At 48.3% G+C, this 27,462-nt stretch overlaps 2 protein-coding genes across 12 annotated transcripts in view; one reads left to right on the top strand and one right to left on the bottom strand.

Annotated features, from left to right (window-relative positions):
• IDH1 (isocitrate dehydrogenase (NADP(+)) 1) overlaps window positions 1-1,346 on the bottom strand; it is a 201,082-nt gene extending 199,736 nt beyond the window's left edge. Inside the window, exons 1-2 of one of the 9 annotated variants that reach the window (XM_033946015.1) lie at window positions 1,157-1,222; window positions 794-934 (exon numbers count right to left, since the gene is read on the bottom strand). The gene's annotated coding sequence lies outside the window, so the exon portion shown is untranslated. The other 8 variants (XM_033946017.1, XM_033946018.1, XM_033946016.1 and 5 more) reach the window with 8 other exon arrangements.
• A 231-nt stretch (window positions 1,347-1,577) lies between these two features.
• PIKFYVE (phosphoinositide kinase, FYVE-type zinc finger containing) overlaps window positions 1,578-27,462 on the top strand; it is a 936,520-nt gene continuing 910,635 nt past the window's right edge. For all 3 annotated transcript variants that reach the window (XM_033947121.1, XM_033947126.1, XM_033947127.1), the window contains exon 1: window positions 1,578-1,600. In XM_033947121.1, coding sequence (XP_033803012.1) covers window positions 1,593-1,600 — 8 coding nt within the window. In that variant the 5' untranslated portion in view covers window positions 1,578-1,592. The remainder of the gene's footprint in view (window positions 1,601-27,462) is intronic.

Consider the following 27,462-nt stretch of genomic DNA (forward strand, 5'->3'; position numbering starts at 1 on the left):
CCTAATTACCACCAAATGACAGTGCATAGGTTACTTTACACTCCTTTATGCAATAATGATTTACACAACAACAATAACCACAACAACAAAAAAACCCTATTCCTTCTTCCCCTTTCACTTGGAAGCTCACACACAGAATGGGCACTAAAACATGCAGAACTGCCTATTCACCTCTTCCTTAACAATATATACTATAGTCATTACTACTGTAAAACAGAGAAATATTAAACCAAAGACCATATGGCTTACCCAGTCTGCCCATCCATGCCATTTACCACCCCTTCTTCGACCTATGTATTTGTCCAAGCTTGCTGTGAATACAGATACAACTTGTCTCCACCAGGAGTCCATTTCTGAAATTCCCCACCCTTTCCATAAAACTGGTTACTCCTGAATCCTTGCCCTTTCCCCTTCATCTCATGCCTCCTCATTCCACAGTTTCCCTTTCAACTGAAAAGCTGACTTAAGTATATTAACAACATGCTGGGCTCTACCTGGGACCAGGGTGACAGCAGACAGAAATTAATAATGATATTTTCAACAAAGCATACACATCTTCAAGCTATTGCTGTTACAGTTTTATTATCTATACAATACTATGGTATTCAAATAAACAAATGTACGATAACAGTCCAAAGATACCAAGTCACGCATTCGGCTGCCTCACATGTCAAGCACACCTCTTCACATATATTCGGAGACAAGAGGATCGGTCTCTCCCTGCCATGTCTATCCCTCTCTCTATCTCCCCCTTCTCCTCCTGGTCCGTGATCCAGCGCCTTTCCCTTCCTACCGTCAAACGGATACCTGAGATCGAACACCACCAAATCCGCAGCTTTCCTTCTTCGGTGACTCGTCCCTTCTGACACAACCTCTCCCCCTCAGATGAGTCCCGCCTTGCCGGAAACAGGAAGTTAGGTAAGAGAGCAGAACGCTGGAGGATTGAAAAAAAGTTTACAGTATATTTAACGAAAGCGAGACGCCAGAAAAGGAAAACCGTAGGGCTTGTTGAGGATGATTTTAAAGACAAGTTGAAGATACAGAGCTACGGAGATTTAAGTAGTTCCCGACGTGCAGGATTTACATGCAAGTGAAGTGTTAACTACTAAAACATCCCAGTATCGCCTCCTATTCCCTTTATAACAGTCGCTCTTACTGTCTGTCTGGAATAATGGCTCAGACTGGTACTGCACGGGCCAGTAGTGGCATCAGAGGTCACCTGATGTACAGGCGCCTCTGTGCGGTGACCTTCACTCACCTGTAGCGAGATCGCTACACGTGGAGGTCGCCACGCCCATCGTGTCAAAGGATGACAGCTGATGTCTGATTGAAGCAAGGACTGTGAGGACTTCCTACACAGTGCTAGTTAACTGTGGTTTAAGGGTTACCAGATTTTTGCTCAATAAAAAAAAAAGAACACACGTGGTCTGACCCCGTTCTGCACCACAGCCCTACCTCTTTCCGCCCCCCCCCCCCTGGTTCCACACAAATCTGTTTCTCTTCTGGCGTATCTGTGCATATGCCCTCAAAACGCACCCTTATCTCAATGCTTTTCAATACCTGGATAAAGTGCCAGTTTCTGAAAAGAGGACATGTTTGGGTAAATTTTTGGTAACCCTACTGTGATTTATCACCAAAGCAGTAAATGATAAATAATGCACTGGGAGTTATAAGAATGGCACCACATGCTGATGCATAAGTTCTCTCTCTTTTTTCGCTGTGGTTCTACAAATATTTGCAAGAAAATGAGCAGGAGACAGTGCTTGTCCCATTTTTTTTTTAATATTTGTAGTTTAATTGATTTGTAACCCGTCTGAGCTGTTTGGGGACAATGGGATAGAAAATGAATTAAATAAATAAATAAATAAATAGTGTTATTGTGCGGTTCTGTTTTTCAGTGCTCACTCAGGTGCTTCCAAATTTCAACAGCATCAGCAATAAAACAGTTTTCTTATACAATCCCACTTTATTCTGGGACCAGTGGCTTATTTCTCTCCATCTGCCAGGGTCTGTAGGAAGCCTCAAAACTAGGCTTTTTCCCCCTCCCTTATATATCTCCTCTCTGAGCATGTTCACCAGTCTTTTCTTCCTACAAACACAGGCTGTAGGAGCTCATCTTTTATTTTGTGATCTTTCCGTATTTTTTTGTTCATGGTTTTCGCCCTTGTGCTGTGCAGGGTCTCTGCGGTGACATCTGCTTTGGGGGGGGGGGTTCCCTGCTCAGCAGTAAGCCCTCTGGACAACCTGCACATCAGATCAGGGCTCCGGGACCTTTCCCTTAGGAACTAACTCACCCCAGGTTCGTCCACTAGTGGGTGTAATGCAGGCTGCGAAGATTCTGTGGAGGCAGGACCGGGATCGAAGCCAGAATGCGTCCCTCCGCCAGGCATTTGTGCATCATGTCCACAGGTGGCGGAGGTCTCTGGCCATGGTGATCAGGCTGGTGGGGCAGTCAGAAGACTTGAAATCCAGATTTCTAGTTCACTGAGGTAAAGGATCTCCCTACAAGCTGTTCAGTTGCAGGCAGTTTCTTTCATTCAGCACAGTGAGTAAAAGGTTTCAGTTTCTCCTGTGAGGACATGGCTATGTGAGAGCAAGCTAACAGCTTGAATCAGAGATTTGGGGGGGGGTCTTTAAAAAGGGAGTTTTAGGTGGTTTCCCTGCATGTCCTATGCCCCCACCCCTAAAATCCTAAAATTTCTGTTTTTGAGGGTTCTCTGTGGTTTTCCTGGGCCATTTTTAGTCAAAACAGGGCCTCGGTGGCCATTTTGGATTTTTTCAGATTTGATTTCAAAGTTATTTTTCATATTTGCCAGCTTCATTTTTGAAAGAAAACCACATAGATGACCTCCCCAGGGCAGGATGGGATGGATTCATGCCTCATTTGCGGTGGATGGCTGTCAGTTGCAAAGTCGTGTTCAACATGCATCGCGGCCCGTGAGGGGATGAGATTTGCTTGAATGCAGTGCCTTTGACCTCCGGGGAGGATCTTCATGCACCTTATACCCCGACTCCTGCAAAATTGGTGTCAAGGGGCCCTGGGGAGTGCGCTGGCGAAGTTTTGGTGAACCGTAAGTGTGGCTCCAGTGAAAAACCTCTTAAACCTTTCAAACATTCCAAATCTGAGGTGCAGAAGTCAGCTCCTGCCGCAGAAGATGGTCCCCCCCCCCCCGAATTTGTGCACATGCTTTATCAGGCATACTTAGTTTAAAAGTCCCTGCCTGATTCCCTTCTACTGGCTTCTGTGCTGGTCACAAGGACCCCTGCTCCAAGGGATTAGAGTCTTTCTTCTTGTCTTCCTGTGAGTGTACCAGCCCACAGTTGAACCAGACACTCTTTCCATTCCTAGGCTTTCACAAGGCAGCTCTGCAGTGCGGTGGTCATGGATATGGCGAATTTGGCAGATCTCCAGGATACGGATAAGTGCGGAGCCTGTGATTTGAGGAAGGACCCCATTACGCAGGTTCTTTAAACTCGCACACCTTGTGGATTTAATCTCTGATTCTCTGTAGGAATTGAAGCTACAGATGGAACAGCCAGTCTCTGCTGAATGTTCCCTTATGAGTGACCAGAGGCCACAATCTGCCTCTTTTCCTGATCATCCTGATGTCTGGATTCTTACAGATACCTGTGAGACTTCTGAGGGTCCCTTGAAATGTGCTCGAGCCATGGTGCAGCTTTATTCCATGGTGAATGGCTTTAATAAGTACTTTACTTTTCCGAAGGTAGATTCTTCAGTGGCGCATATCGCCAAGCGTACATCTCTTCCTAGCGATTGGGGGTGTGTGGTCCTGAAGGATGTCCAGGACTAAGGCGTGGTTTTTATCCTTAAGTGTGTTTTTGATACAGCCGTGGCTGGTGTCAAAGCAGAGATGGCCTCCTCTTTTGTAGCTCGGGCATGCCACTCCAAGCTGCTTCTTGATCCTGACACTGTGGTAACTTCGGGATTTGGATTTTCTCATCTCCACCGTGAATTACATGGCTAATGCTCTCTATGACATCTTGAACATTTTCGCCAATCTTGGTGCCTATTCTGTTTCGGCTTACAGGATGCTCTGGATCCGGCAATGGTCTGGTGATTCATAAAAACATAAGAGCTGCCATTGCTGGTCAGACCGGTGGTCCATCCTGCCCAGCAGTCTGCTCACACAGCAGCCCCCAGGTCAAAGACCAGTGCTCTAAATGAGTCCAGCCTCACCTGCGTACGTCCCAGTTTAGCAGGAACTTGTCCAGCTTAGTCTTGAAACCCTGGAGGGTGTTTTCCCCTACAACAGCCTCCGGAAGAGCATTCCAGCTCTCCACCACTCTGTGGGTGAAGAAGAAGTTCGTTATGTTTGTACGGAATCTATCCCCTTTCAACTTTAGAGTGCCCTCTCATTCTCCCTACCTTGGAGAGTGTGAACAGTCTGTCTTTATCTACTAAGTCTATTCCCTTCAGTATTTTGAATGTTTCAATCATGTCTCCTCTCAGTTTTCTCTTTTCAAGGGAGAAGAGGCCCAGTTTCTCCAATCTCTCACTGTATAGCAACTCCTCCAGCCCCTTAACCATTTTAGTCGCTCTTCTCTGGACCCTTTCGAGTAGTACCGTGTCCTTCTTCATGTACGGCGACCAGTGCTGGACGCAGTACTCCAGGTGAGGGCACACCATGGCCCGGTACAGCGGCATGATAACCTTCTCCAATCTGTTCGTATTCCCCTATTTTATCATTCCTAGCATTCTGTTCGTCCTTTTTGCCGCCACCGCACATTGTGTAGACGGCTTCATCGACTTGTCGATCAGAACTCCCAAGTCTCTTTCCTGGGAGGTCTCTCCAACTGCCACCCCAGACATCCTGTATTCGTGCATGAGATTTCTGTTACCGACATGCATCACTTTGCACTTATCCACGTTGAACCTCATTTGCCATGTCGATGCCCATTTCTCGAGTTTGATTATGTCACTTTGTAGATCTTTGCAATCCCCCTGCTTCTTCACTACTCTGAATAACTTCGTATTGTCGGCAAATTTAATTACCTCACTCATCGTACCAATGTCCAGATCATTTATAAAGATGTTGAAGAGCACGGGTCCAAGCACCAAGCCCTACGGCACTCCGCTGGTGACATTCTTACAGTCTGAGTATTGTCCATTTACTCCCACTCTCTGTTTCCTATGCTCCAGCCAGTTTATAATCCCTGTGAGTATTTCACCCTCAATTCCATGGCTTGCAATGTTTCGAAGTAGTCGTTCATGCGGAACCTTGTCGAACACCTTCTGAAAATCCAGATATACAATGTCGACTGGGTCGCCCTTGTCTATCCGCCTGTTTGCTCCCTCGAAGAAGTGCAGCAAGTTCATCAGGCAAGATCTTTCTTTGCTGAAACCGTGCTGGCTGGTCCTCATTAAACCATGTCTGTCAAGGTGATCCATGATGCGGTCCTTTATTAGTGCCTCTACCATTTTTCCCGGTACTGAGGTCAGACTCACCGGTCTGTAGTTTCCCGGATCTCCCCTCGAACCTTTTTTGAAGATCGGCGTAACATTCGTCATCTTCCAGTCCTCCGGAATCTTTCCCGATTTGATTGACAGATTGGCTATTAGCTGAAGCAGTTCAGCTATAGTCCCTTTCAGTTCCTTGATGACCCTTGGATGGATGCCATCCGGTCCCGGGGATTTATTGCTCTTAAGTCTATCAATCTGCCTGCATACCTCTTCTAGACTGACTGTCAACCCTGTCAGTTTCCCGTGTTTTTTTTCCAGCATATAGTCTGATGGGTTCCGGTATGCTGTGTATATCCTCTTCAGTAAATACAGATGCAAAAAAATGTGTTCACTTTGCGATTTCTTTATCCTCTTTTAGCACTCCCTTTATTCCATGGTCATCCAATGGTCCCACCGCTTTCTTTGCGGGTCGTTTTCTCTTAATATATCGAAAGAACGGCTTGAAGTTTTTTGCCTCCTTAACTATTTTTTCCTCGTAGTCTCTTTTGGCCACCTTATGGCACCTGCGTTGATGTTGTTTGTGCTTATTCCAGTTTTCGTCTGTTTTTGACCTTTTCCATTCTTTAAACAAAGTTTTCTTGTCTCCGATCGCTTCCTTCACTTCTACAATGAGCTATGCCAGTTCTTTTTCCTCTTGGATCCTTTTTTGATACGTGGTATATATAGATTTTGCGCGTCGGGGACCGTGTTTTTAAAAAGGGACCAAGCTTGCTTTAGCCAGTTGCCCTTCAAGGATCATCTCCTGTTAATGGTGACCTTGTGGCCAGTGTTCAGGATCGTAAACCCAAGGCATTACCTGGGAACAGGTCCTGCCCTTTGGAGCGTTCAAATTTTCATCCCTTTCGGCATTCTCGCCCATACTCGGGCCTTTCCACAGGTCATCATTCATCATCGTCTGCCAGACCGCACTTTGGCGGATCTCCCTGTCAGCAGTCTGTGGCAAGTTGACCAGCAGCTGCTGCCAAAAAATAGTTCTGATGCCAGGCCGCTGTCTCCCCCTCCGTGCATCGAAGGACGGTTGTCAACCTTTTTGGTGGAATGGGAGGCCATCATCTCCGACCGCTGGGTTCTGCAGGTTCTCCGAGGTGGTTACAAGTTGGAGTTTCTCTGTCCTCCGACCGAGTATTTTCTGGATTCCCCTGCCAGCCACCCCGAGAAGGTGGTTCGGGTGCAGGCCACAGTCCGCAGACTTTTGGTATTACAGCCATAGAACCCGTGCCGAAGCAAGACTTGGGCTCTGGGAAATATTCATTTATTTGATATTTCATTGTTCTAAAGAAAAGATCCAACGATTGGAGACCAATTCTGGACTTCAAGGCAGTCAATGCAGCCCTGAAAGTCCCTCGATTCCACTTGGAGATGGTACCGGCACCTGGATCTGACTGAGGCGGATCTCCACATTCCCATTTTCCCAGACCACAGGAAGTATCTGCAATTTCATATTCTGGGGCGACATTTCCAGCTTGCGGCACTGCCTTTGGGTTGGCGACGGCACCCTGGACCTTCACCAAAGTGATGGTGGTGGTGACGGCCCATCTGCACTTCATGGGTGTCCTGGTTCACCCATATCTGCATGACTGGTTGATCAGAATGCCCTCTGTCCGAAGGGTGTCAGGCTGTCCATCAGGTGGTACTGTTGCTGCAACGTCCGTGTTGGGTGATCAATTTCAGAGTCACCTTGAGCCCACCCAGGATTTGGAGTGCCTGGGAGTTCGGTTTCACATGGGTCAGAACAATGTGTCTCTGCCCATGTCCTGTCAGGAGAGGCTACAGCAGATTATCAGGGACCTTCTGGCCACTCCGGTCCTGACGGCTTGTCAGTTTCTCCAGCTTCTGGGGCCATGGTGGCATCAATCAATGTGGTTCCTTGGGCCAGAGCCTATCTGCGTCTGCTGCAGAATGCCCTGCTTTCGTGCTGGAATCCACAACGGGACCCGTTACATGTACCCCTGCCCTGGATGACTGTGGTGCACAACAGTCTAGCATGGTGGTTGCACTGTCCCAGGGACTTCTGCTCCGAGTGTCGGACTGGGTGATATTGTTGACAGATGCGAGGCTCAAAGGCTGGAGAGCACTGTGCATGTCAGTCCCTGTTCAGGATGGTGGGCACCCTCAGAGCGCAAGTGGTCGATCAATTGGCTGGAATTGCAGGCGATTCAACTGGCCCTTCTCCTCTTTGAGAGTTGTCTCCATCGAGCCGTTTGTGTGGCCACGGTGGTGGCTTACGTCAATCGTCCCTCTGAGCGTGGAGGCTCAGCTGCTCTTTTGGTGGGCAGAGAGACACCTCGTGGCGCTATCTGTGGAGCACATGGCATGAGTGGACAACGTCCAAGCAGACCTTGGGGAATCCCTTTGGGTTAATTTGGCCAGAGGGAAGGACAAATGCTTGTATCTTGGCGTAATTTACAGACCTCCAAGACAACAGGATGACCTGGATATGGAAATAATCGAAGATATAGAAAATATCACCTTGCGTGGGGACACAGTATTGCTAGGTGACTTCAACATGCCTGATGTGGATTGGGTTACACTTACCTCTGCTTCCGGCAGCAGCAGGAGGCTATTAAACTCTATGAAAGGAGCAAGCCTCAGGCAACTGGTGTTGGAACCGACAAGGGATCAGGCAATACTGGACCTGATACTTACCAATGGAGAAAGTGTCACAGAGGTCTCGGTGGGCGACACATTGGCCTCCAGTGACCACAACATGGTATGGTTTAATATCAGGAAAGGTTTCACTAAATCTACTACACTAACCAAAGTCCTCAAATTCAAGGACACAAATTTCAAAGAAATGGGAGACTTCGTTCACCAGGCGCTACAAAGCCAAGAAGAAACCGATAACGTGGAAGACATGTGGTCGACTTTGAAAGCAACCATACAAGAAGCAACAAACCGCTAAGTAAAATCAGTAAGTAAACGGCGAAGGAACAATAAGCCACAGTGGTTTACTGCGGAGATCTCAGACCTGATCAAGGAGAAGAAAAAAGCATTCATCTCTTACAAACAATCGGGGAAGCAGGACTCTAGAGCAGACTACCTGGCCAAATCAAAAGCCGTCAAAACAGCAGTCAGGGAGGCTAAATTCCTCATGGAGGAGTCTCTAGCAAAGAACATCCAGAAGGGAGATAAATCATTCTTCAGGTATATCGGTGATAGAAGAAAAAACTCAGGCGGGATTGTACGTCTTAGGAAACCAGACAGAGACTATGTGGAAAAGGATTCGGAAAAAGCCCAACTATTAAATGAATACTTCTGCTCAGTCTTCACCCGAGAAGCGCCAGGGCTCGGCCCTCAGCTACAGACAAGGGTTGGCTCAGTTGACCCGTTTAGTAACTTTGAGTTTACGCCCAGCAGTGTCTACGGTGAGCTGTCAAAGCTCAAGGTTAACAAAGCAATGGGGCCAGACAACTTGCACCCCAGGGTGCTTAGGGAGCTGAGTGATGTCTTGGCGGAGCCACTGTCCGCGCTCTTCAACCTCTCCCTTAGTACAGGCAGCGTCCCGTTGGACTGGAGGACGGCTAACGTCATTCCACTCCACAAGAAAGGCTCCTAGATGGAGACAGCAAACTACAGACCAGTGAGTCTAACATTGATAGTGAGCAAACTAATGGAAACTCTAATCAAACACCAATTAGATAAGATCCTGGATGAGGAGAATCTACGGGATCCCCGACAACATGGATTTACTTAGGGGAGATCCTGCCAATCCAACCTGATCAGCTTCTTTGACTGGGTGACGGGGAAGCTGGATATTGGGGAGTCCCTGGACATTGTGTACCTGGACTTTAGCAAAGCATTCGATAGCGTACCGCACCGCAGGTTACTGAGCAAGATGAGTTCTATAGGATTAGGTAACACATTGACGAAATGGGTTGGGAGCTGGCTTGGAGGTAGGCTCCAAAGGGTGGTGGTGAATGGCACCCCCTCCGAAATGACGGAGGTGATTAGTGGAGTACCACAGGGCTCAGTCTTGGGCCCAATCCTATTCAACATCTTTATAAGAGACTTGGCAGAAGGGCTTCGGGGTAAAATAACATTATTCGCCGATGACGCCAAACTGAGTAATGTAGTGGGCAAATGCACAACAGACGAAGATTCAGTGCCCGACAACATGATGCACGACCTATTCCTACTGGAGCGATGGTCTAGGACATGGCAACTCAACTTCAATGCCAAAAAATGCAAAGTTATGCACCTGGGCAGCCAGAATCCATGCAAGTCTTATACCCTTAATGGCGAGATCCTAGGAAAAACGGTAGCAGAACGAGACTTGGGGGTAATCGTCAGTGAGGACATGAAGTCTGCCAATCAAGTGGAGCAGGCTTCGTCCAAGGCAAGACAAATCATGGGCTGCATACGAAGGGGTTTCGTCAGTCGTAAGGCGGAAGTCATTATGCCATTGTATAGATCCATGGTGAGGCCCCACCTGGAATACTGTGTGCAATTCTGGAGGCCGTATTATCGCAAGGATGTGCTGAGACTGGAGTCGGTGCAAAGAATGGCCACCCGGATGGTCTCGGGACTCAAGGATCTACCATACGAAAAACGGCTTGACAAATTACAGCTATACTCGCTCGAGGAGCGCAGAGAGAGGGGGGACATGATCGAGACGTTCAAGTATCTTACGGGCCGCATCGAGGCGGAGGAAGATATCTTCTTTTTCAAGGGTCCCACGACAACAAGAGGGCATCCGTTGAAAATCAGGGGCGGGAAACTACGAGGTGACACCAGGAAATTCTTTTTCACTGAAAGAGTGGTTGATCGCTGGAATAGTCTTCCACTACAGGTGATTGAGGCCAGCAGCGTGCCTGATTTTAAGGCAAAATGGGATCGGCACATGGGATCTATTCACAGGGCAAAGGTAGGGGAGGGACATTAAGGTGGGCAGACTAGATGGGCCGTGGGCCCTTATCTGCCGTCTATTTCTATGTTTCTATGTTTCTATGACCTCAGTCATCAGCGATTGGATCCTGGAGAGTGGTCACTCTCTCAAAGAGCATTCATTTGCATAGTAGATCATTGGGGTGTCCCACGTTCAACCTCATGGCGATTGCGGCCAACAAGAAAGCCGATCGTTTCTTCTGTCATCAGCAAGAGGCTGGAAGCAAAGGCCTGGACTCTCTGGTTCAGCCCTGGCCCCAGGAGGATCTTCCTTATGTCTTCCCTATGTGGCCCATAATAGGGCGTCTGTAGAGGTGCACAGCGACCCATGAGGGTCTGGTGATTCTGGTGGCACCTGATTAGCCGAGGCAGCCATGGCATGCTGACTTGGTTTGGCTCCAGTAGGTTTAGGGGCTCAGGCACCCTTGTCATTCTTGCCTTCTCACTCAGGGTCTGATTGCGATGCAAGATCCGGACCTCTTTGATCTTACGGCATGGCTTTTGAGGGTGCGGCCTTGACTAGCCAGGGCTATTCTTCAGTGGTGACTGCCACATTGCTTCACAGCAAGTGGTCGTCCGTGCTTGGAGACGCTACCAGGCCTGGTGTGCCTTGAGGCCAGTGGACCCTTCTTTTCCATCGATTCCTCAAGTCCTGGAGTTTCTGCAAGATGGCCTAAAGAAAGGTCCAGCAGTAGCTTTGCTCCGGCCGGGTCCAGACTGTTGGGTTTTTGGATATGGGCCCTCCTTCCCTGAGGGGCTCATTGGCAGTCCATCCAGCTGTGGTTTGTTTTCTGTGGGAATCATTGCAGTTCAGGCCTCCCTTGTGCTTTCCCTGTCCAACCTGGAACCTTAATCTGGTTCTTTGCTCTCTTACTTACCTTCAGTATGTGCCTCTAGAGCAGGTGTCTCCGATGGATTTCACACTCAAGACGGTCTTCCTGGTGGCTGTTTCATCATCCCGCAGGGTTTCAGAGCTGCAGGCCCTCTTCTTTTTCTGCGGATTACGGATTCTGCGGTGAAGCCGCATACTGTTCCTTCCTTTCTTCCAAAAGTGATTTCTGCTTTCCATGTGAATCAGGAAGTCCAGCTTCCTGCTTTTGCTTCCTCTGGTTCGCAGGAGCAGGACCGGGTATTATGGTCCTTGGATGTGCGCAAAAGTTTATTACAGTATCTGGAGGTCACCAACAAGTTTCGCCTCTCTGACCACCTGTTTGTCTTTGCGGGTCTTGCCCGCAGAGGGAAGCCAGCTTCTATGGCTACCATTTCCAGGTGGATTTGCATGGCCATTTCCACAGCTTATGTGGCTGTCAGAAAGAGGCCCCCTCTTGAGGTCCAGGCTCTTTCAACCAGACAGGTTTTCCTCCTCTTGGACAGAGTCGTTGGCTGTTTCTCTGGACGAGATTTGCAGGGCCATTACCTGGTCCTCCTTGTATACATTCACCAAGTTTTACAGGATAGATGTGGCATCCAAGCAGGATGCTGCTTTTGGTGCCTCTGTGTTGGTAGCGGGCTCATTAGTCCCACCCTGAATTTTCAGGACTGGTCTGTTACGTTCCACTGGCCCCAAAATAAAGTGGGATTGTACAAGGTTCTTAGCTCTGCTAATCTTCTTTATCCCAGGACAAGCAGGCAGCATATTCTCAACATGTGGGTTACATCATCCACGGAGCCCCGTAGCGGGCAGACTTGCTTGTAGAACTTTCAAAGAGTTTGCAAGTGCCTTCCCGCCGAACGTAGGTCATGCGTCTCTTGTGACTACCACAGTTCTCAGTTTTCCGCGGAGCCAAGAAGTACCTGTTTCTCAGCTCTGCCGTTTTCAAGTTCGCCTTCTCGCACTGCGGCTTTCTTTTTCCTTTATTTGTTTTCTTTTTCTTAGTCACTCTGCAACGCGTCTCTTTAAAAAAAACAAAAAACAACCTTTTTTTTCTGGTGGTTCTCCAGCGGGGCTTAGGCCCAGGCCCTGCTGCCGGCCCTCGTTTTGCTACAGCCATATTTTTTTCTATGTCTCGGCCTCTTACTGGTTTTAAGAGGTGTAGCCAGTGTAATCGGGCAATTTCTCTTACTGACCCCCACCGTTGGTGTATTAAGTGCTTGGGACCCAAACATTGTCCCGAGTCCTGCCCGCACTGTACTATCTAAACTAAACTAAACTAAGCCTTAAGTTTATATACCGCATCTTCTACACGGAAGTGGAGCTCGGCACGGTTTACAAAGCTTAAAAACAAAAGGAGAGAAAGGAAGAGATTTACAGGAGCATATAAATAGAGGGATTATAAGCAGGGAAATAAAGTTATATGTTAGAGAATAGCCATGTTTTCAGTTGTTTACGGAATAATTGGAGGGTGCCCAGGTTCCGCAGCGGGGTGGTGAGATCGTTCCAAAGGCCTGTGATTTTAGAGAGAAGGGATTTTCCCAGTTTGCCTGTGTAGAGAATACCGTGTAGAGAGGGGAAGGATAGTTTATGTCTGTGGATGGATCTGGATCTACCCTTAAAAAAAGAGCTCTCCGGAGGCATCGTGCCCAAATCCAGCAGCTCTATGGTTCAATGGAGGTGCCTGCAGAAAAGGCCTCAACCTTGGCCTCGACCCCTGTAGTGGCCTCGTCATCAGACAAGTCTCCTCTTCCCTCCACAGGTATGCTACCTAAGAAGCCTCCAGCTGAGTTTCAGGCAGTCCAGGCAACGAGTGCAGTCGTACCAGCCTCTAAGAGACCTCCTCTGAAGCGTGCCTCCAAACATAGGGAATACTCATCTTCGAGGTCACCCTCTATGGAGCACACTGCTGCACCTTCTAGACCAGAGTCATTGGTCTCGGTGCCTGTCTTTGAGGATATGCTGCAAGCTATATTAACCACGCAGCTCACCTCAGTTTTGGCCAAGCTTGCCCCTGTCTCGACCCTGCTTTCTGCAAGCCAGTCTGAGCATACTGTCGAGACATGCCGAGCAAAGCCTCTTAGATCTCAGTCTTTGTCATCCAGTGACTCCTCGCCTCGTCCTTCCAGGTCTGGGTCTCCAGCTACTCAACCTACTCGAGAGGTGGTGGAGAAGCCTTAATTGAGGTCTCATTCGAAGCATTCCTCGTCCTTGAGGCACCTGACTTCGAAGAAGTCATCTCCCAGAGTCTTCACAAAATGCCTGGTGGTGGTGGCTGCAGCCCCGCAGACGCAGGACCTTTAAGTCTTTCCATATCTGGACGACTGGTTCATCAAAGCATCATCTCAACAGGAGGTTATTGTAGCGATCCAATGGACTATAGCGTTTCTCCAAAGTCTTAGGTTCAAAATCTATTTTCCAAAGTCCCAGTTACGTCCCTCCCAACTCTACAGTTTATTGAAGCTATACTGGACACTGTTCAACTCAGAGCATTCCTGCCTCAACCACATCAAGATGCTATCATTCACCTTTGTCAGCAAGTGTCTTCCTGCACATCAATATCGGCAAGGCAAATGATGGTTCTTCTTGGTCACATGGCCTATACAGTTCACGTGACTTCTTTTGCCAGACTTCACCTCAGAATTCCTCAGTGGACCCTGGCATCTCAGTGGCAGCAAGCTTGTGACCCACTCTCTCAACACATTATAGTGACTCCTTCGTTGAGACAGTCTCTCCACTGGTGGATGCTCTCTTCCAATCTTTCCAGAGGTTTGCTCTTTCACACGCCCCCCTCACGACATATTCTTCAACTTACGCTTGGGGGGAGCTCATCTCTATGGTCTCTGTACTCAAAGCCATTGGTTCAGCACGGATTGTCAGTGTCACATCAATCTGTTGGAACTCAGAGCAATCTTCAATGCTTTCAAAGCTTTTCAGCATCTTCTTCACGACCAAGTAGTCCTCATTTGGACAGACAACCAAGTCTCCATGTACTATGTCAACAAGCAAGGAGGAACAGGATTTCTCTCTCTTTGTCAGGAAGCTCTGAAGCTTTGGAATTGGGCAATCCTTCACAACACCTTCCTGAGAGCTGTCTACATCCAAGGGCAGCAAAACTATCTGGTGGACAAATTGAGTCGTCTTCTACAACCTCACAAATGGGCACTCAATTCCTCGCCTTTAAATCGCATTTTTGCTCAATGGGGAACTCTTCAGATAGACCTCTTTGCTTCTCAAGCAACAAGCTGCCTCAGTTCTGCTCCAGAATATACTCTCCTCATTGCCTTGAGGCAGATGCTTTCCTTCTGGAATGGACGAATCAGTTTCTCTGTGCATTCCCTCTGATTCTCAAGACTCTTGTCAAACTCAAGATAAGAGCATGCCACCATGATTCTGATAGCTCCTCGGTGGCCCAGACAACCATGGTACTCCCTTCTACTTCAACTCAGCACCAGGGAGCCTCTACTTCTACCAGTATTGCCCTCTCTGCTTACACAGAGTCAAGGGTCTCTGCTTCATCCCAACCTGCAGTCTCTACACTTAACTGCTTGGTACCTCTCAACCTAACTGTCTCTATACAGTTTTCTCAATCTGTACATGACATTCTAGAGGCTTCCAGGAAGCCGTCCACTAGGCAATGTTACACCTAGAAATAGACTAGATTCTCTGCTTGATGTACTATTCATCACAAGGAGCTGCAATCTACCTCCTTGTGTTCGGTTTTGGATTACCTGCTGCACTTATCTCAGTCTGGCCTCAAATCCACATCAGTTATAGTCTACCTCAGTGCAATTGCTGCTTTTCATCAGCCTCTGCTCATCCTGTGGTTTCTCAATTTATGAAAGGACTTTTCAATGTCAAACCACCTCTCAAGCTGCCTCCAGTGGTTTGGGATCTCAGTGTTGTTCTTACCCAATTGATGAAGCCTCCTTTCAAACCCATAGATTCAGCTCACTTGGAAAGTGTTTTTTTTTCATTGTGCTCACATCTGCTAGACGAGTCAGTGAACTCTAAGCTCTAGCAGCAGATCCACCTTTCACAGTATTCCATCATGACAAGGTGGTTCTCCGTACTCATCTTAAATTCTTACCTAAGGTGGTTTCAGAATTTCATCTCAGTCAATCCATTGTTCTTCTGGTGTTTTTTCCAAAGCCTCATTCTCGTCCTAGAGAAATAGCTCTTTATACTCTGGACTGTAAACGTGCTTTAGCTTTCTACTTGCAACGCACGCAACCTCATCGGAACTGCTTCTCAACTTTTTATCTGCTTCGATTCCAATAAGTTGGGGCATCCTGTTTCCAAGCATACCATCTCTAAATGGATGGCTGCTTGCATCTCTTTCTGCTATGCACAGGCTGGTCTTCCTTTGCAGGGTCAAGTCACAGGCCATAAAGTTAGAGCAATGGCGACGTCTGTAGCTTTCATCATAGCAACTCCTATTGAGGAAATCTGCAAGGCTGCCACTTGGTTCTCGGTTCATATATTCACCTCTCATTATTGTCTGGATACTTTCTCCATAATGGATGACCATTTTGGCCAGGCAGTTTTACAACATTTATTCTCCTAAATTGCTAACACTCCCACCATCCCATTCTGGTTTGCTTGGAGGTCACCCACATGTTGAGAATATGCTGCCTGCTTGTCCTGGGATAAAGCACAGTTATTTACTGTAACAGTTGTTATCCAGGAACAGCAGGCACCCACCAACCCACCTCCCCTGGTTGGCTTCTTAGCTAGCTATCTGAACTGAGGTACCTCACAGGAGAAGCACGACCTACGTTCGGCGGGAAGGCACTCACACATGCGCGGTGCAGTACTCGCAAACTCTTTCAAAGTTCTACAAGCAAGTCTGCTTACGAGGCTGTCCACTACGGAGCTCCTTGGATAACTCAGTTTGGGGGGTCACCAGTTAGGGCGCTCTCTTCTGTCAGTGCATTTTGTTTCTACTTCTAGCACTATTATTGCCATTCAAGTTACTGATCTTTGTTTTCCTGATTTGATTATGTTCCCTTGTTGCTGTTTTGCATTTATAATTGTGAGCAGAATATACTTACTTGTTGGGGTGTGTCCCCGTGCCCCTAGCTCTCTTGTTCTTATCCTCTACAGATGTTCCTGGCTGCATTTAGACTGACTGGTGAGCATGCTCAGAGAGGAGGTATGTAAGGGAGGGGGAAAAAGCCTCTGAAGTTTTGAGGCTTCCTACAGACCCTAGCAGGTGGTGGGAAATAACCCACTGGTACCGGAATAAAGTGTAGATTTACAAGAAAGATTAGCAGAGGTAAGAACCTAATCTTTCAATTTTTCTGTATTTTTGATTAAAGCTTCAGAAATGGGTTTCAGGATTCTCAGCATATCTTCAACATTTCTCTTAAGCCCAGTGTTGAGGATTTGGGCCATAAAAGTATCATCTATTTTCTCTTGAATTTGTTCACAAACTGTCATCAGAATAGGCCAGTTCTTGATGTACTACTCAAAACAGTCCACTACAAAGTTACATTTAACATCTTGTGGGATTATAGCTTGATTATAGCCATTCTTTTTAGAGCTGCAGCTGTAAAATGATTATTATGGAAGTATTAGCAACTCCAATTACATTAGTCTTAATATTTCTGGGACAGTAAATTATTTGGCTAGGAGGTGCAGCAAATAAGCACTGCAACCATATGTTATTAACTTGATATTCTCTTCATGCTCTTTTACATTTCTTCTCATCCTGGATACATTTGCATCATCTTCTGTGCCTAAACTGCATACTAAACATTTTTGTTCACATTATAGCTTTTGTTGCTACTTCCTGTAAGTATTCTGCAGTTTGCAGTGTCGTACAAAGGGGAGAGGCGCAGTGCTCCCAGGGTTGGTGTCATGGTCTAGGAACTTCACTGCTCTGCCAGTGTCTGGACTTCCTCTCTACTGGGTCCTGCCTTCACAGAAGTGGCAGGAAATCCTGATGTCAGCAGAGCAGGGAGTTAAGACTGCTGATGAGAGAACGCTCTACTTCTTGTAGCCCACCGGGGCCTTCCCTCTTCCATGGCAGAGAGAAGGCCTGGTGGAGCAGGCCACAAAAAATCTCACAGGGGGGAGTCAGTCGGGTCCGGAGGTGCTGCACAGGGGGATGAGAGCAGGGCTGGCAATAGGACCTATGGCTCTAGAGAGGCCCCCTGTAGGTCGGCATACTTTTCCCTTTCGGCATCAGCCCACCGTCACCCTGTCTTCTCTGTCCTGCTGACAAACTGACCGAACAGCTGCCTGCAGACTCCTCCGTGTTTCTTTCTGCCACGGTCCGATCCCAAGAGGAAATAGGAAGTTGCATTATTGGAGGCGGAGTGCAGCGTAAGGAATGCATGGATAAGGCCATGGGCAGTGCTTTGGTCAGTTTGTCAGTAGGATGGGGAAGACAGGGTGACGTTGGACCAGTGCCGAAAGAAGGGGAAAGGTAAGGCATGCTAGCCGAGAAAGCCCTCTGGACCAGCTAGCTTTTTTTTTTTTTAGTAGAACAGGGGTGGGGTTTAAATAAGTTCCAGACTGGGGGTGGGGGAGGTGACATTAAGGGGAAGAACTTGTGGGGCCCAGAAATAGGAGATTTAGAAAGATGATGGGCAAAGGTCTGGAGGGAGACAAGAGAAAAGGAAAGAAGTTTGACATGGGGTGGTGTGGAGGGAGGAAGAAAGAGCCACTCGAAGGGAGGACAGTCGGAAAGAGAAAGGGAGAGATGATGGATCTGGGGGAGGGAAGGAAAGATATAAGATGAGAGGGTAGGGTAATTGGGAAGAGAAAGGGGTAGATGGTGGACTAGGGAGGGAGGGAGAAAGTCAGGAGGGCAGTTGGGAAAGAAAGAGAGTTGAGCCTTGGGATGGACGGGAGAGAGGGAGAAATGTTAGGTCTGGGGGAGGAAGGGAGAGAAAAATGTTAGGTCTGGGGGGTGGAAGGGAAACAGAGATGGAACATCTCTTTTATTCCTTCCATCTTATTCAGCATCAAGGGGGTAGTACTAGCCTGACGAGTGGAGAAAGGGAGGGATTTTCTGGAAATGATGGAACCATGTGGAAGAGGTCAAAACGGGGATGACAAGAAGATGAATGAGACAATAATGAGAGAGAAGTGAGTGCAGTGGTTGAAATGTAATGGCGAATAGGAAGAAGGAAACAGGAGATTGGGAAAGGAGTGAGACGGGAAATGGGAGAGCTAGAGCTTGAGAAATGTTGGTAGGTAGCTGAAAAGTAAAAAGGGTGAAATTTGAGTGGCAGAAAAGAAAAAAAGGGTGAGCAGCTAAAAAGGAAAGATCAATATATCAAAGACAGGTTCAGAGAGGGAATAATAAAACAAAACAGGAGAGAGGAGAAAAGGCATATGGACAGCAACCACTAGAAAGAGAATTATCAGAAGACACAAGAAAGCAGAAGTGACAAAAAGCAATGTTACTTACCATAACAGTTGTTATCCAGGGACAGCAGGCAGCTATTCTCACTAATGGGTGACGTGATCCAACGGAGCCCTGATGCGGACACCTCACAAGCAGTCTTGCTTGAAGAAACTCGAAGTTTTGAGTCGCCCACACCTCGCATGCGCGAGTGCCTTCCCGCCCAGCACAGGGCGCGTCTCCTCAGTTCAGATAGCTAGCAGAGAAGCCAACCTAGGGGAGGTGGGTGGGACGTGAGAATAGCTGCCTGCTGTCCCTGGATAACAACTGTTACGGTAAGTAACATTGCTTTATCCCAGAACAAGCAGGCAGGTATTCTCACTAAAGGGTGACCTCCAAGCTAACCACAATGGGATGGTGGGAGAGTTGGCAACTTAGGAGAATAAATTTTGTAACACTGTTTGGCCAAACTGTCCATCCCGTCTGGAGAAAGTATCCAGACAATAATGAGAAGTAAAGGTATGAACCAAGGACCAAGTGGCAGCCTCACAAATTTCCTCAATAGGAGTAGATCTGAGGAAAGCCACGGAAGCTGCCATTGCTCTGACCTTATGGGCTGTGACTTTACTGTGAAGGGGTAATCCAGCCTGGGCATAGCAGAAAAGAGATACAAGCCGCCATCTAGTTGGAGATGGTACACTTAGAGATAGGACGTCCCAACTTGTTCGGATCAAAGGAGATGAAGAGTTGGGAGCAGATCTGTGTGGTTTGGTGCGTTCCAAGTAGAAAGCTAAAGCACATTTACAATCCAGAGTATGAAGAGCTGATTCTCCAGGATGAGAATGAGGTTTCGGAAATAACACTGGAAGTACGATGGATTGGTTGAGATAAAATTCTGAGACCACTTTAGGTAGGAATTTCGGATGAGTGCGAAGAACCACCTTGTCATGGTGGAACACTGTAAAAGGTGGATCAGCCACCAAGGCTTGGAGCTCACTGACTCGTCTAGCAGAAGTGAGGTCAATGAGGAAGACCACTTTCCAAGTGAGATACTTCAGGTGAGCCTTGTTAAGAGGTTCAAATGGAGGTTTCAAAAGCTGAGAGAGAACAACATTGAGGTTCCAAACCATTGGAGGCGGTTTAAGGGGAGGATTGACATGGAAAAGTCCTTTCATGAATCTGGAAACCACAGGATGAGCAGAGAGAAAACTTTCCCCTGCAGAGGCTGATGGAAAGCAGCAATTGCACTGAGATGGACCTGTATCGAAGTCGACTTGAGGCTAGAATGAGAGAGGTGCAAAAAGATAGTCCAAAACTGAAGACAAGGAGGAGTGTTGTGGCTCATGATGATGAGAAAAACACCAAGTAGAAAATCTGGTCCACTTTTGGTGGTAGCATTGTCGAGTGGCAGGCTTTTGTGAAGCTTCCAAGACATCTCACACAGGTTGAGAAAACTGGAGAGGAGCTATGTTGAGAGGAACCAAGCTGTCAGGTGTAGAGACTGCAGGTTGGGATGAAGCAGAGATCCCTGATGCTGTGTAAGTAGCGAGGGAAAAACTGGTAGAAGGTAAGTCTCCTGGTGCTGTGTTGAAGTAGAAGGGAGTACCAAGGTTGTCTGGGCCACCGTGGGGCAATCAGAATCATGGTGGCATGGTTTGACTTCCGCTTCACTAGAGTCTTTTGAATGAGAGGGAATGGAGGAAACGTATATAGGAAGAGATTCGTCCAGTCCAGAAGAAAAGCATCTGCCTCGAGGCGATGAGGAGTGTAGATCCGGGAGCAGAACTGAGGCAGTTTGAAGTTGTGGGGGGCAGCAAAGAAGTCTATCTGAGGCATTCCCCACTGAGAGAAGATCTGATGAAGGTGTGTGGAGTGGAGAGTCCACTCGTGCGGTTGTAGAAGACGACTCAAGTTGTCCGCTAAGGCATTGTCTGCCCCTTGAATGTAGACAGCTTTGAGGAAGGTGTTGTGGCGAATCGCCCAATCCCACACTTTCAGAGCTTCCTGGCAGAGGGAGGCCGATCCTGTTCCTCCCTGTTTGTTGATATAGTACATGGAGACTTGGTTGTCTGTTCGGATGAGGACAACCTTGTAACGAAGCAGATGTTGAAAGGCTTTGAGAGCATTGAAAATCGCCCTGAGTTCCAGGAGATTGATGTGGTACTGGCGGTCTGTGCTGGTCCAGTAACCCTGGGTGCGGAGACTGTACAGATGAGCCCCCCCAAGCATAAGTCGACGAGTCGGTCGTGAGGACTTTCTGATGATAAGGTGTGTGAAAGAGTAAATCTCTGGATAGATTGGAGGATAGCATCCACCAATGAAGAGACTGTTGCAGAGCAGGGGTGACCTGGATGTGTCGAGACAGAGGGTTGGACACCTGCGTCCACTGAGATGCCAGGGTCCACTGAGGAATCCCGAGGTGAAGTCTGGCAAAAGGAGTCACGTGAACTGTGGCGGCCATGTGGCCTAGAAGAACCATCATGTGTCTCGCCGAGATGGACGGGTGAGAGGATACTGAGTGACAAAGGTTGAGGAGAGCTTCCAGGCGTGGAGGAGGGAGGAACGCTCTGAGTTGGGTAATATCCAGGACAGCTCCGATGAAGGGGAGAGTCTGGGAAGGCTGAAGGTGGGATTTTGGGAAGTTTATCTCGAATCCCAGATGCTGCAGCAACCAAATCGTCTTCTGGGTCACGAGGACGACTCCCTGAGACGTTGAATCCTTGATGAGCCAGTTGTCCAGGTAGGGGAACACCTGGAGACCATGGTTCCTGAGTGCTGCGGCCACTACTACTAGGCACTTGGTGAAGACTCTGGGTGACGAAGCCAGGCCGAGAAAAAGCACTCGGTATTGAAGATGAAGATGTCCCACCCTGAATCTGAGGTATTGACGTGAGGCCGGATGAATGGGAATGTGAGTGTAGGCCTCCTTGAGATCCAGAGAGCATAACCAGTCGTTCTGCTCGATGAGGGGGTACAGGGATGCCAGGGTCAACATGAGAAATTTTTCTTTGACCAGAAACTTGTTGAGCACCCTGAGATCCAAATTGGGGTGCAGATCGCCCATTTTCTTCGGAACAAGGAAGTACCGGGAGTAAAATCCCTTGTTCTGTTGAGTCAAAGGAACCGGCTCGACAGCTCCGAGCTGCAACAAAGCCTGAGCTTCCTGAAGAAGAAGGGCGGTCTGGGTCAAGTTGGAAGGATACTGTCTTGGAGGGTGTTCCGGAGGAACTTGATGGAACTGAAGAGAGTATCCCTCCTTGACGATGGAAAGGAACCAGAGGTCGGTGGTAATAGTCGTCCATCGGTGGTAAAAATGATGGAGACGACCTCCAATCGGTGGAGCAACTGAAAACGGCAGAACGACAGATGTTATGCCCTCTATGAGACAGTCAAAAGGGCTGAGGAGCCTTAGGGACCGCAGATGGTTGAGGCTTCTGATGCTGCTTTTGTGGATGCTGCCTCTTCACAGGCTGTCGGATGGGTGGAGCCTGTTTAGGCGGGTAACGCCGTTGGTAGATCAACGGTGGATGTGATGGATGAGGAGGAGCAGGCTTAGGCTTCGGACGTAGGATGGACTGGAAAGACTTCTTGTGGTCCGAGAGCTTCTTGGTCGCCGCCTCGATGGACTCATCGAAGAGGTCGGTACCAGCGCATGGCACATTGGCGAGCCTGTCCTGGAGATTGGGGTTCATGTCGATGGTCCTGAGCCACGCCAGCCGGAGCATGGCCACCGAGCATACTGTAGCCCGAGCCGATAGTTCAAAGGCATCATAGGAGGACTGCATCAATTGTAGCCGGAGCTGGGACAACGAGGCCAGAACCACCTGGTACTCAAACTGTGCTCCGGGGTCCAGATAGGGCATGAACTTCTGGAGTACAGACAGGAAGAATTCAAAATATGTGATGAAATAGAAGTTGTAATTCAGAACTCTGGAAGTCATCATGGAGTTCTGGTAAATCCTCCTGCCAAATCGGTCCATGGTCTTGCCCTCCCTACCAGGTGGAACGGTGGCGTAGACCTGGAAGGGATGAGACCACTTCAGTGAGGATTACACTAAAAGGGATTGATGGGAGAGTTGGGAACCGTCATACCCTTTATGGTGCACCGTGCGGTACCTGGCATCCAACTTGCCCGGCACGGCAGGGATGGAATAAGGTGTTTCAAGGCACTGCATAAAGGTCTGATCCAGCAACTTATGTAAAGGAAGCTTGAGGGATTCAGCAGGTGGTTGAGGAAGGTGCATAGTCTCCAGATATTCCTTCAAAAATTTAGATCCTGTGTCCAGTTGGATGTCCAAATCAGCTGCCATCTGCCGGAGGAACGAGGAGGACAGCTGGTCGGCCAAAGCAGGGCCTCGAGAAGGACTCGAGGACTTCGAGGCCTCTGGATCCAATGAGAACGGGGATCGTGGTGGTGATAAAGACCCCAGCGTGTCCTCGAGCTCCGGCATTGGAGGGTGTGAAGTAGCCGGTGGGGAATACTCCAAAAAAGGCTGCTTCCGATGAGGCGAGGCATGCCTGGATGAGTGCCTCAATGAATGCTTCGATCGATGATGCGAACTGTGCTTGGAAACTGGCCTCGATGGACGAGGCGAGTGGGTCTTCGCTGAGACCCCCAGATAGTGGATGGGGCTGGAAGTGGTTGATCGAAGCAGAGGTGGTTGGCTGGGATCGCCCCGAGGTACTCGTAGAGGCTCGAGTCCCTGTATCGGGTGAATCGGTTCCAACGGAGGCATGGGCAAATACTCTGCTCCTTGCGATGCATGCATCGATGCCAGACCAGACACTCTGCTCCCTGTAGAGAGTGTGTGTACCGCTGAGGCACCAGAGGCGGCTCGACCTTGCGGGAGGCCTCCGCATGCCCAGGCTGGATTTGGGAGAGAAGCTTAAGCCCCATAGTGGTGAAGAGCTCAATGAATTGCTTCTCCAGTAAGGTCTGGAACGAGGCCGGCAAGGATGGATCCGCATCAGCAATGGGACCACCTGCACGGGCCTCGCGCTCCTTAGGGGAAGTGTGTGAGTGCTTGGGCTTAGAAGTCTTGGGCACTTTTAGCACTACCGGTGGAATGGGCTGCTGTGCTACCTGACCTGGAGGGACAGAGGAAGGCATCGCAGCGGGCGCTGGAGTCTGAGCCGGCATAAACGACGCAGGCTTGAGGAGACTCGGGGCCACAGAGGCGGGAGGCTGGAGAGCTGCGGATGATGTTGGAGGTGAAGGTCCCTTCGATGAGGATTGCTCCGTCGAGGACTCCATGAACAGCGACTCCCACAAGACGCAACGACGCTTGAAAACATTTGCGGTGAGTGTGGAGTAAGGCCGGCACGATTTTGGAAGGTGTTGAGGCCCGAGACACCTAATACAGCGTCGATAAGGGTCCGTAAGTGAAATCGTGCGCTGGCCCTTGGCACACTTTTTAAAACCGGTGATAGGCCGGGACATAGGCCGGAAAAGCTCCGCCGCACGATCAAAGCCGCGGGGCTGCGGCCACATGGCCTGCCCGGTCGAACGGATGGAATAAATTTTTTTTTTTTTTTAAACAATAAAGAACAATGAAAATCAGCGATTAAGAGAAAAGTAACCCAAAACCACGGACTTTAGAAGGCACAAGTGAAAAAACTTCACGCAGAGAGTCGAAGATGGACTTCTCGGCTCCCCGGAAAAGTAAGAACTGAGGAGACGCGCCCTGTGCTGGGCAGGAAGGCACTTGCGCATGCGCGGTGCGGGCAACTCGAAACTTCGAGTTTCTTAAAGCAAGACTGCTTGTGAGGCGTCCGCATCGGGGCTCCGTTGGATCACGTCACCCATTAGTGAGAATACCTGCCTGCTTGTCCTGGGATAATGGGACCAATATGATGGAAAAATAAAATGTCCAGACAATAAAGGTAGAAAAAGTGTTTTATTTTACATTTATTAACCGGTATATGTTAGGTATGGGATATGTTTATCACAAATCTTTGTTTTGTGTTCAGTGGTTTAGCAGACAGCTGATGGGGGAAGGGGAGAGGAGGGAGGGTAGACAGTGGCCCTGAGCCCAAAATGGATGACCTCAAAGTTTTCTCCCTGCCCTTCCCCATGCCCCTTGCCCAAATGCAAAATATAAATAATTAAGCAGATGGGGTATACCAAAGCCCTGGCAGCTGAAGACCTCTTCCTTCAGTCCATTCGTCAGAACTCTCCAAGCTCTGCAGCTAGTGGCAGCTCGGGGACACTGCTGCTAGCTGCGGAGCTTTGAGATTTCTGGCTGCTAGACTAGAGGAGGTGATCTTCAACTGTAGCAATTTGGATTCCCAACCAGTAAGAGATGTGACTAATTTTATGAGACTCTGGGCTCAGGACCCCTGTGCGTTCAGTACAAAAAGTGCATATCAGGTTTTCTTTCTCTTACTGAGTTTAATTTCTTGGGGTTCCCAGTTCTATATTTGGTAAAGGTTTGTGTTTTGTGTGTGAAGAAGTCATTTAAAGTTGTTTTCATGTGTGGTAGTAACGGCAGGAGAGATTAGAGGGAGGCGGCGAGGAGGAAAGAGGATCAAGAGTCCCCTCCTTAATTTCTGCCCTGCTACACAGGGGGATAGGAGGGAGGGATGGAAAACTGCTGTACAGGGGGGGGGAAAAGGAGAGAGGAAGAATTGTTGCACATGGGCTGGAGAAGATGAAGAGAGATGCAACAAAGAAGTAGAAAGGGGTAGGGGTAAGAGGGAGAAATCCTGCCTATAACCCCTGCCCGAACCCCTACCCAACCTATACGCAGCAGATATAGAAGGTTCAATAGCCGACATGTCCTGGACCTCCTTTGAAAATCCTGACTGGAATCTATTCCTCGAACTTTACTCTAAATACGCCAATTCCAACTGCCTATTAGACACTTGTCCTCCCACCATCATGAAATGCGCCCCCCCATCATTCAAAGCAGAACTCTTCAATTGGGTATCCCTATGCCTGTCCACTGGACACTTCCCGTCCGAACTTGGCCACATCCTCATTTCCCCTATCCCTAAACAACCCAAGGAGCCAATCTCTTCCATCACCAACTACAGACCCATCGCCAACATACCACTCTTCCAAAAACTCATGGAAGGTCTTGTCAACAATAACCTTACGAATTACCTCGACAAGTTCAATATTCTTCATGACTCCCAGTCCGGTTTCCGCCCAAACCACAGCACCGAAACCGTCCTAGCTGCTCTGACAAATTACCTCCTCCACCTGTTCTCGCTGGGTAAAGGCGCCCTGATACTTCAATTCGATCTGAGCAGCGCCTTCGACCTGGTCGACCACGACATTATGCTCAACTGCCTTGACTCCATCGGCATCTCCGGACAGGTAATAGATTGGTTCACAGGCTTCCTAACCAACCGTACCTACCAGGTCCACAGTAATGGAGCCTTCTCCCACCACTGGCGTAACCCTTGTGGAGTCCCACAAGGCTCTCCCCTATCCCCCTCCCTATTCAATATTTACTTGACCCCTCTGGCACGAAGCCTAGCAAACTCAAACCTAAAATCGTTCATATATGCAGATGACATCACCATCATTGTTCCCATTACCTCACTCACTCTAGAAACAGAAAAACTCATCGCATCTATCCTCACCAAGTTAGAACTGTGGACCTCAAAACTCAAATTAAAGTTGAACTCTGAAAAAACCAAAATCTTCCTAGCAAGTCCCAACCATAAAATAACAAACACTTCCCTCAGACTGAATGGGCTAGATTACCCCATCCTACCCACCATAAAAATCCTTGGAGTCATCTTGGACCGCACTCTAACCTTCGATGACCATACCAGTGCCCAGGTGAAAAAAATGTTTCTGTACCCTCTGGAAACTGCGCACCATCAAACGTTACTTCGACCACCAAGCCTTTTGTCTACTCGTTCAATCTCTGGTATTAAGCATATTAGACTACTGCAACATTATTTACCTGGGATCCTATAAAAATACCATCAAACGTCTTAGAACAGTCCAAAATGCTGCCGTCCGCCTCATCTATGATCTCAAAAAATACGACCATGTTAGCCCCTACTACACCAAACTCCATTGGCTTCCAGTAGAGGCAAGGATCATCTTTAAGTTCGTCTGCCTCTGTTTCAAAACTCTAACAGGATCTTCCCCAATCTACTTGTCTGAGCACCTTGAAATAGCAGGCCCCTCTCGCACACGAAACGCCCACCTATTCACCTTTCCCTCCCTAAAAGGCTGCCTCTACAAGAGATTCATTGATAGAACCTTAGCATTCCAAGCGGGCAAATGGAACAATTGCCTTACTGCCCTCATTTCCAACTCCCCGCCCTACCACCTGTTCAGGAAGTCACTAAAAACCTACCTCTTTGACAAATTCCGCTAACGCTGCCTTCCCCCCTTCCCTGCACCCTCCTGACCTCGATATGCCTCCATGCCCTCCGACTACGCCCCCCTCCCAAGCCACTATGGCCTCTCTTACTCAATCTCTGTTTTATCTAATTGCACTGCCTTATCATTGCCTCTCATTTAACATCACCATAAATGTATCACCCTATAACATGTAACATCGTTGTATACGCACAGCCTCCTCTTTAGTATATGCCTTTTTACTACTGCTATTCATGTAACATCTCTGTAAATGTAACAACACTATAATATGTATCATCGCTGTAAATATACAGTCCCTTCTATTGTTAACCGCATTGAACTTCCATGGTATTGCGGTATACAAGAATAAAGTTATTATTATTATTATTATTATAATGGAGGGGAGGGAGACATTCATGGAAAAGAGGGAAGGAGAAATATTGAACATAGGGTGGAGGGCAGGGAGAGATGGTGCATGGAGAGAAAGAAAGAAATGTTGCACATGATGATGGAGGGAAGGAAGGAAGAGATGCTACATGGAA

The sequence above is a fragment of the Geotrypetes seraphini genome, chromosome 5, assembly GCF_902459505.1.
Source record: "Geotrypetes seraphini chromosome 5, aGeoSer1.1, whole genome shotgun sequence".
Lineage (NCBI taxonomy): Eukaryota > Metazoa > Chordata > Amphibia > Gymnophiona > Dermophiidae > Geotrypetes > Geotrypetes seraphini.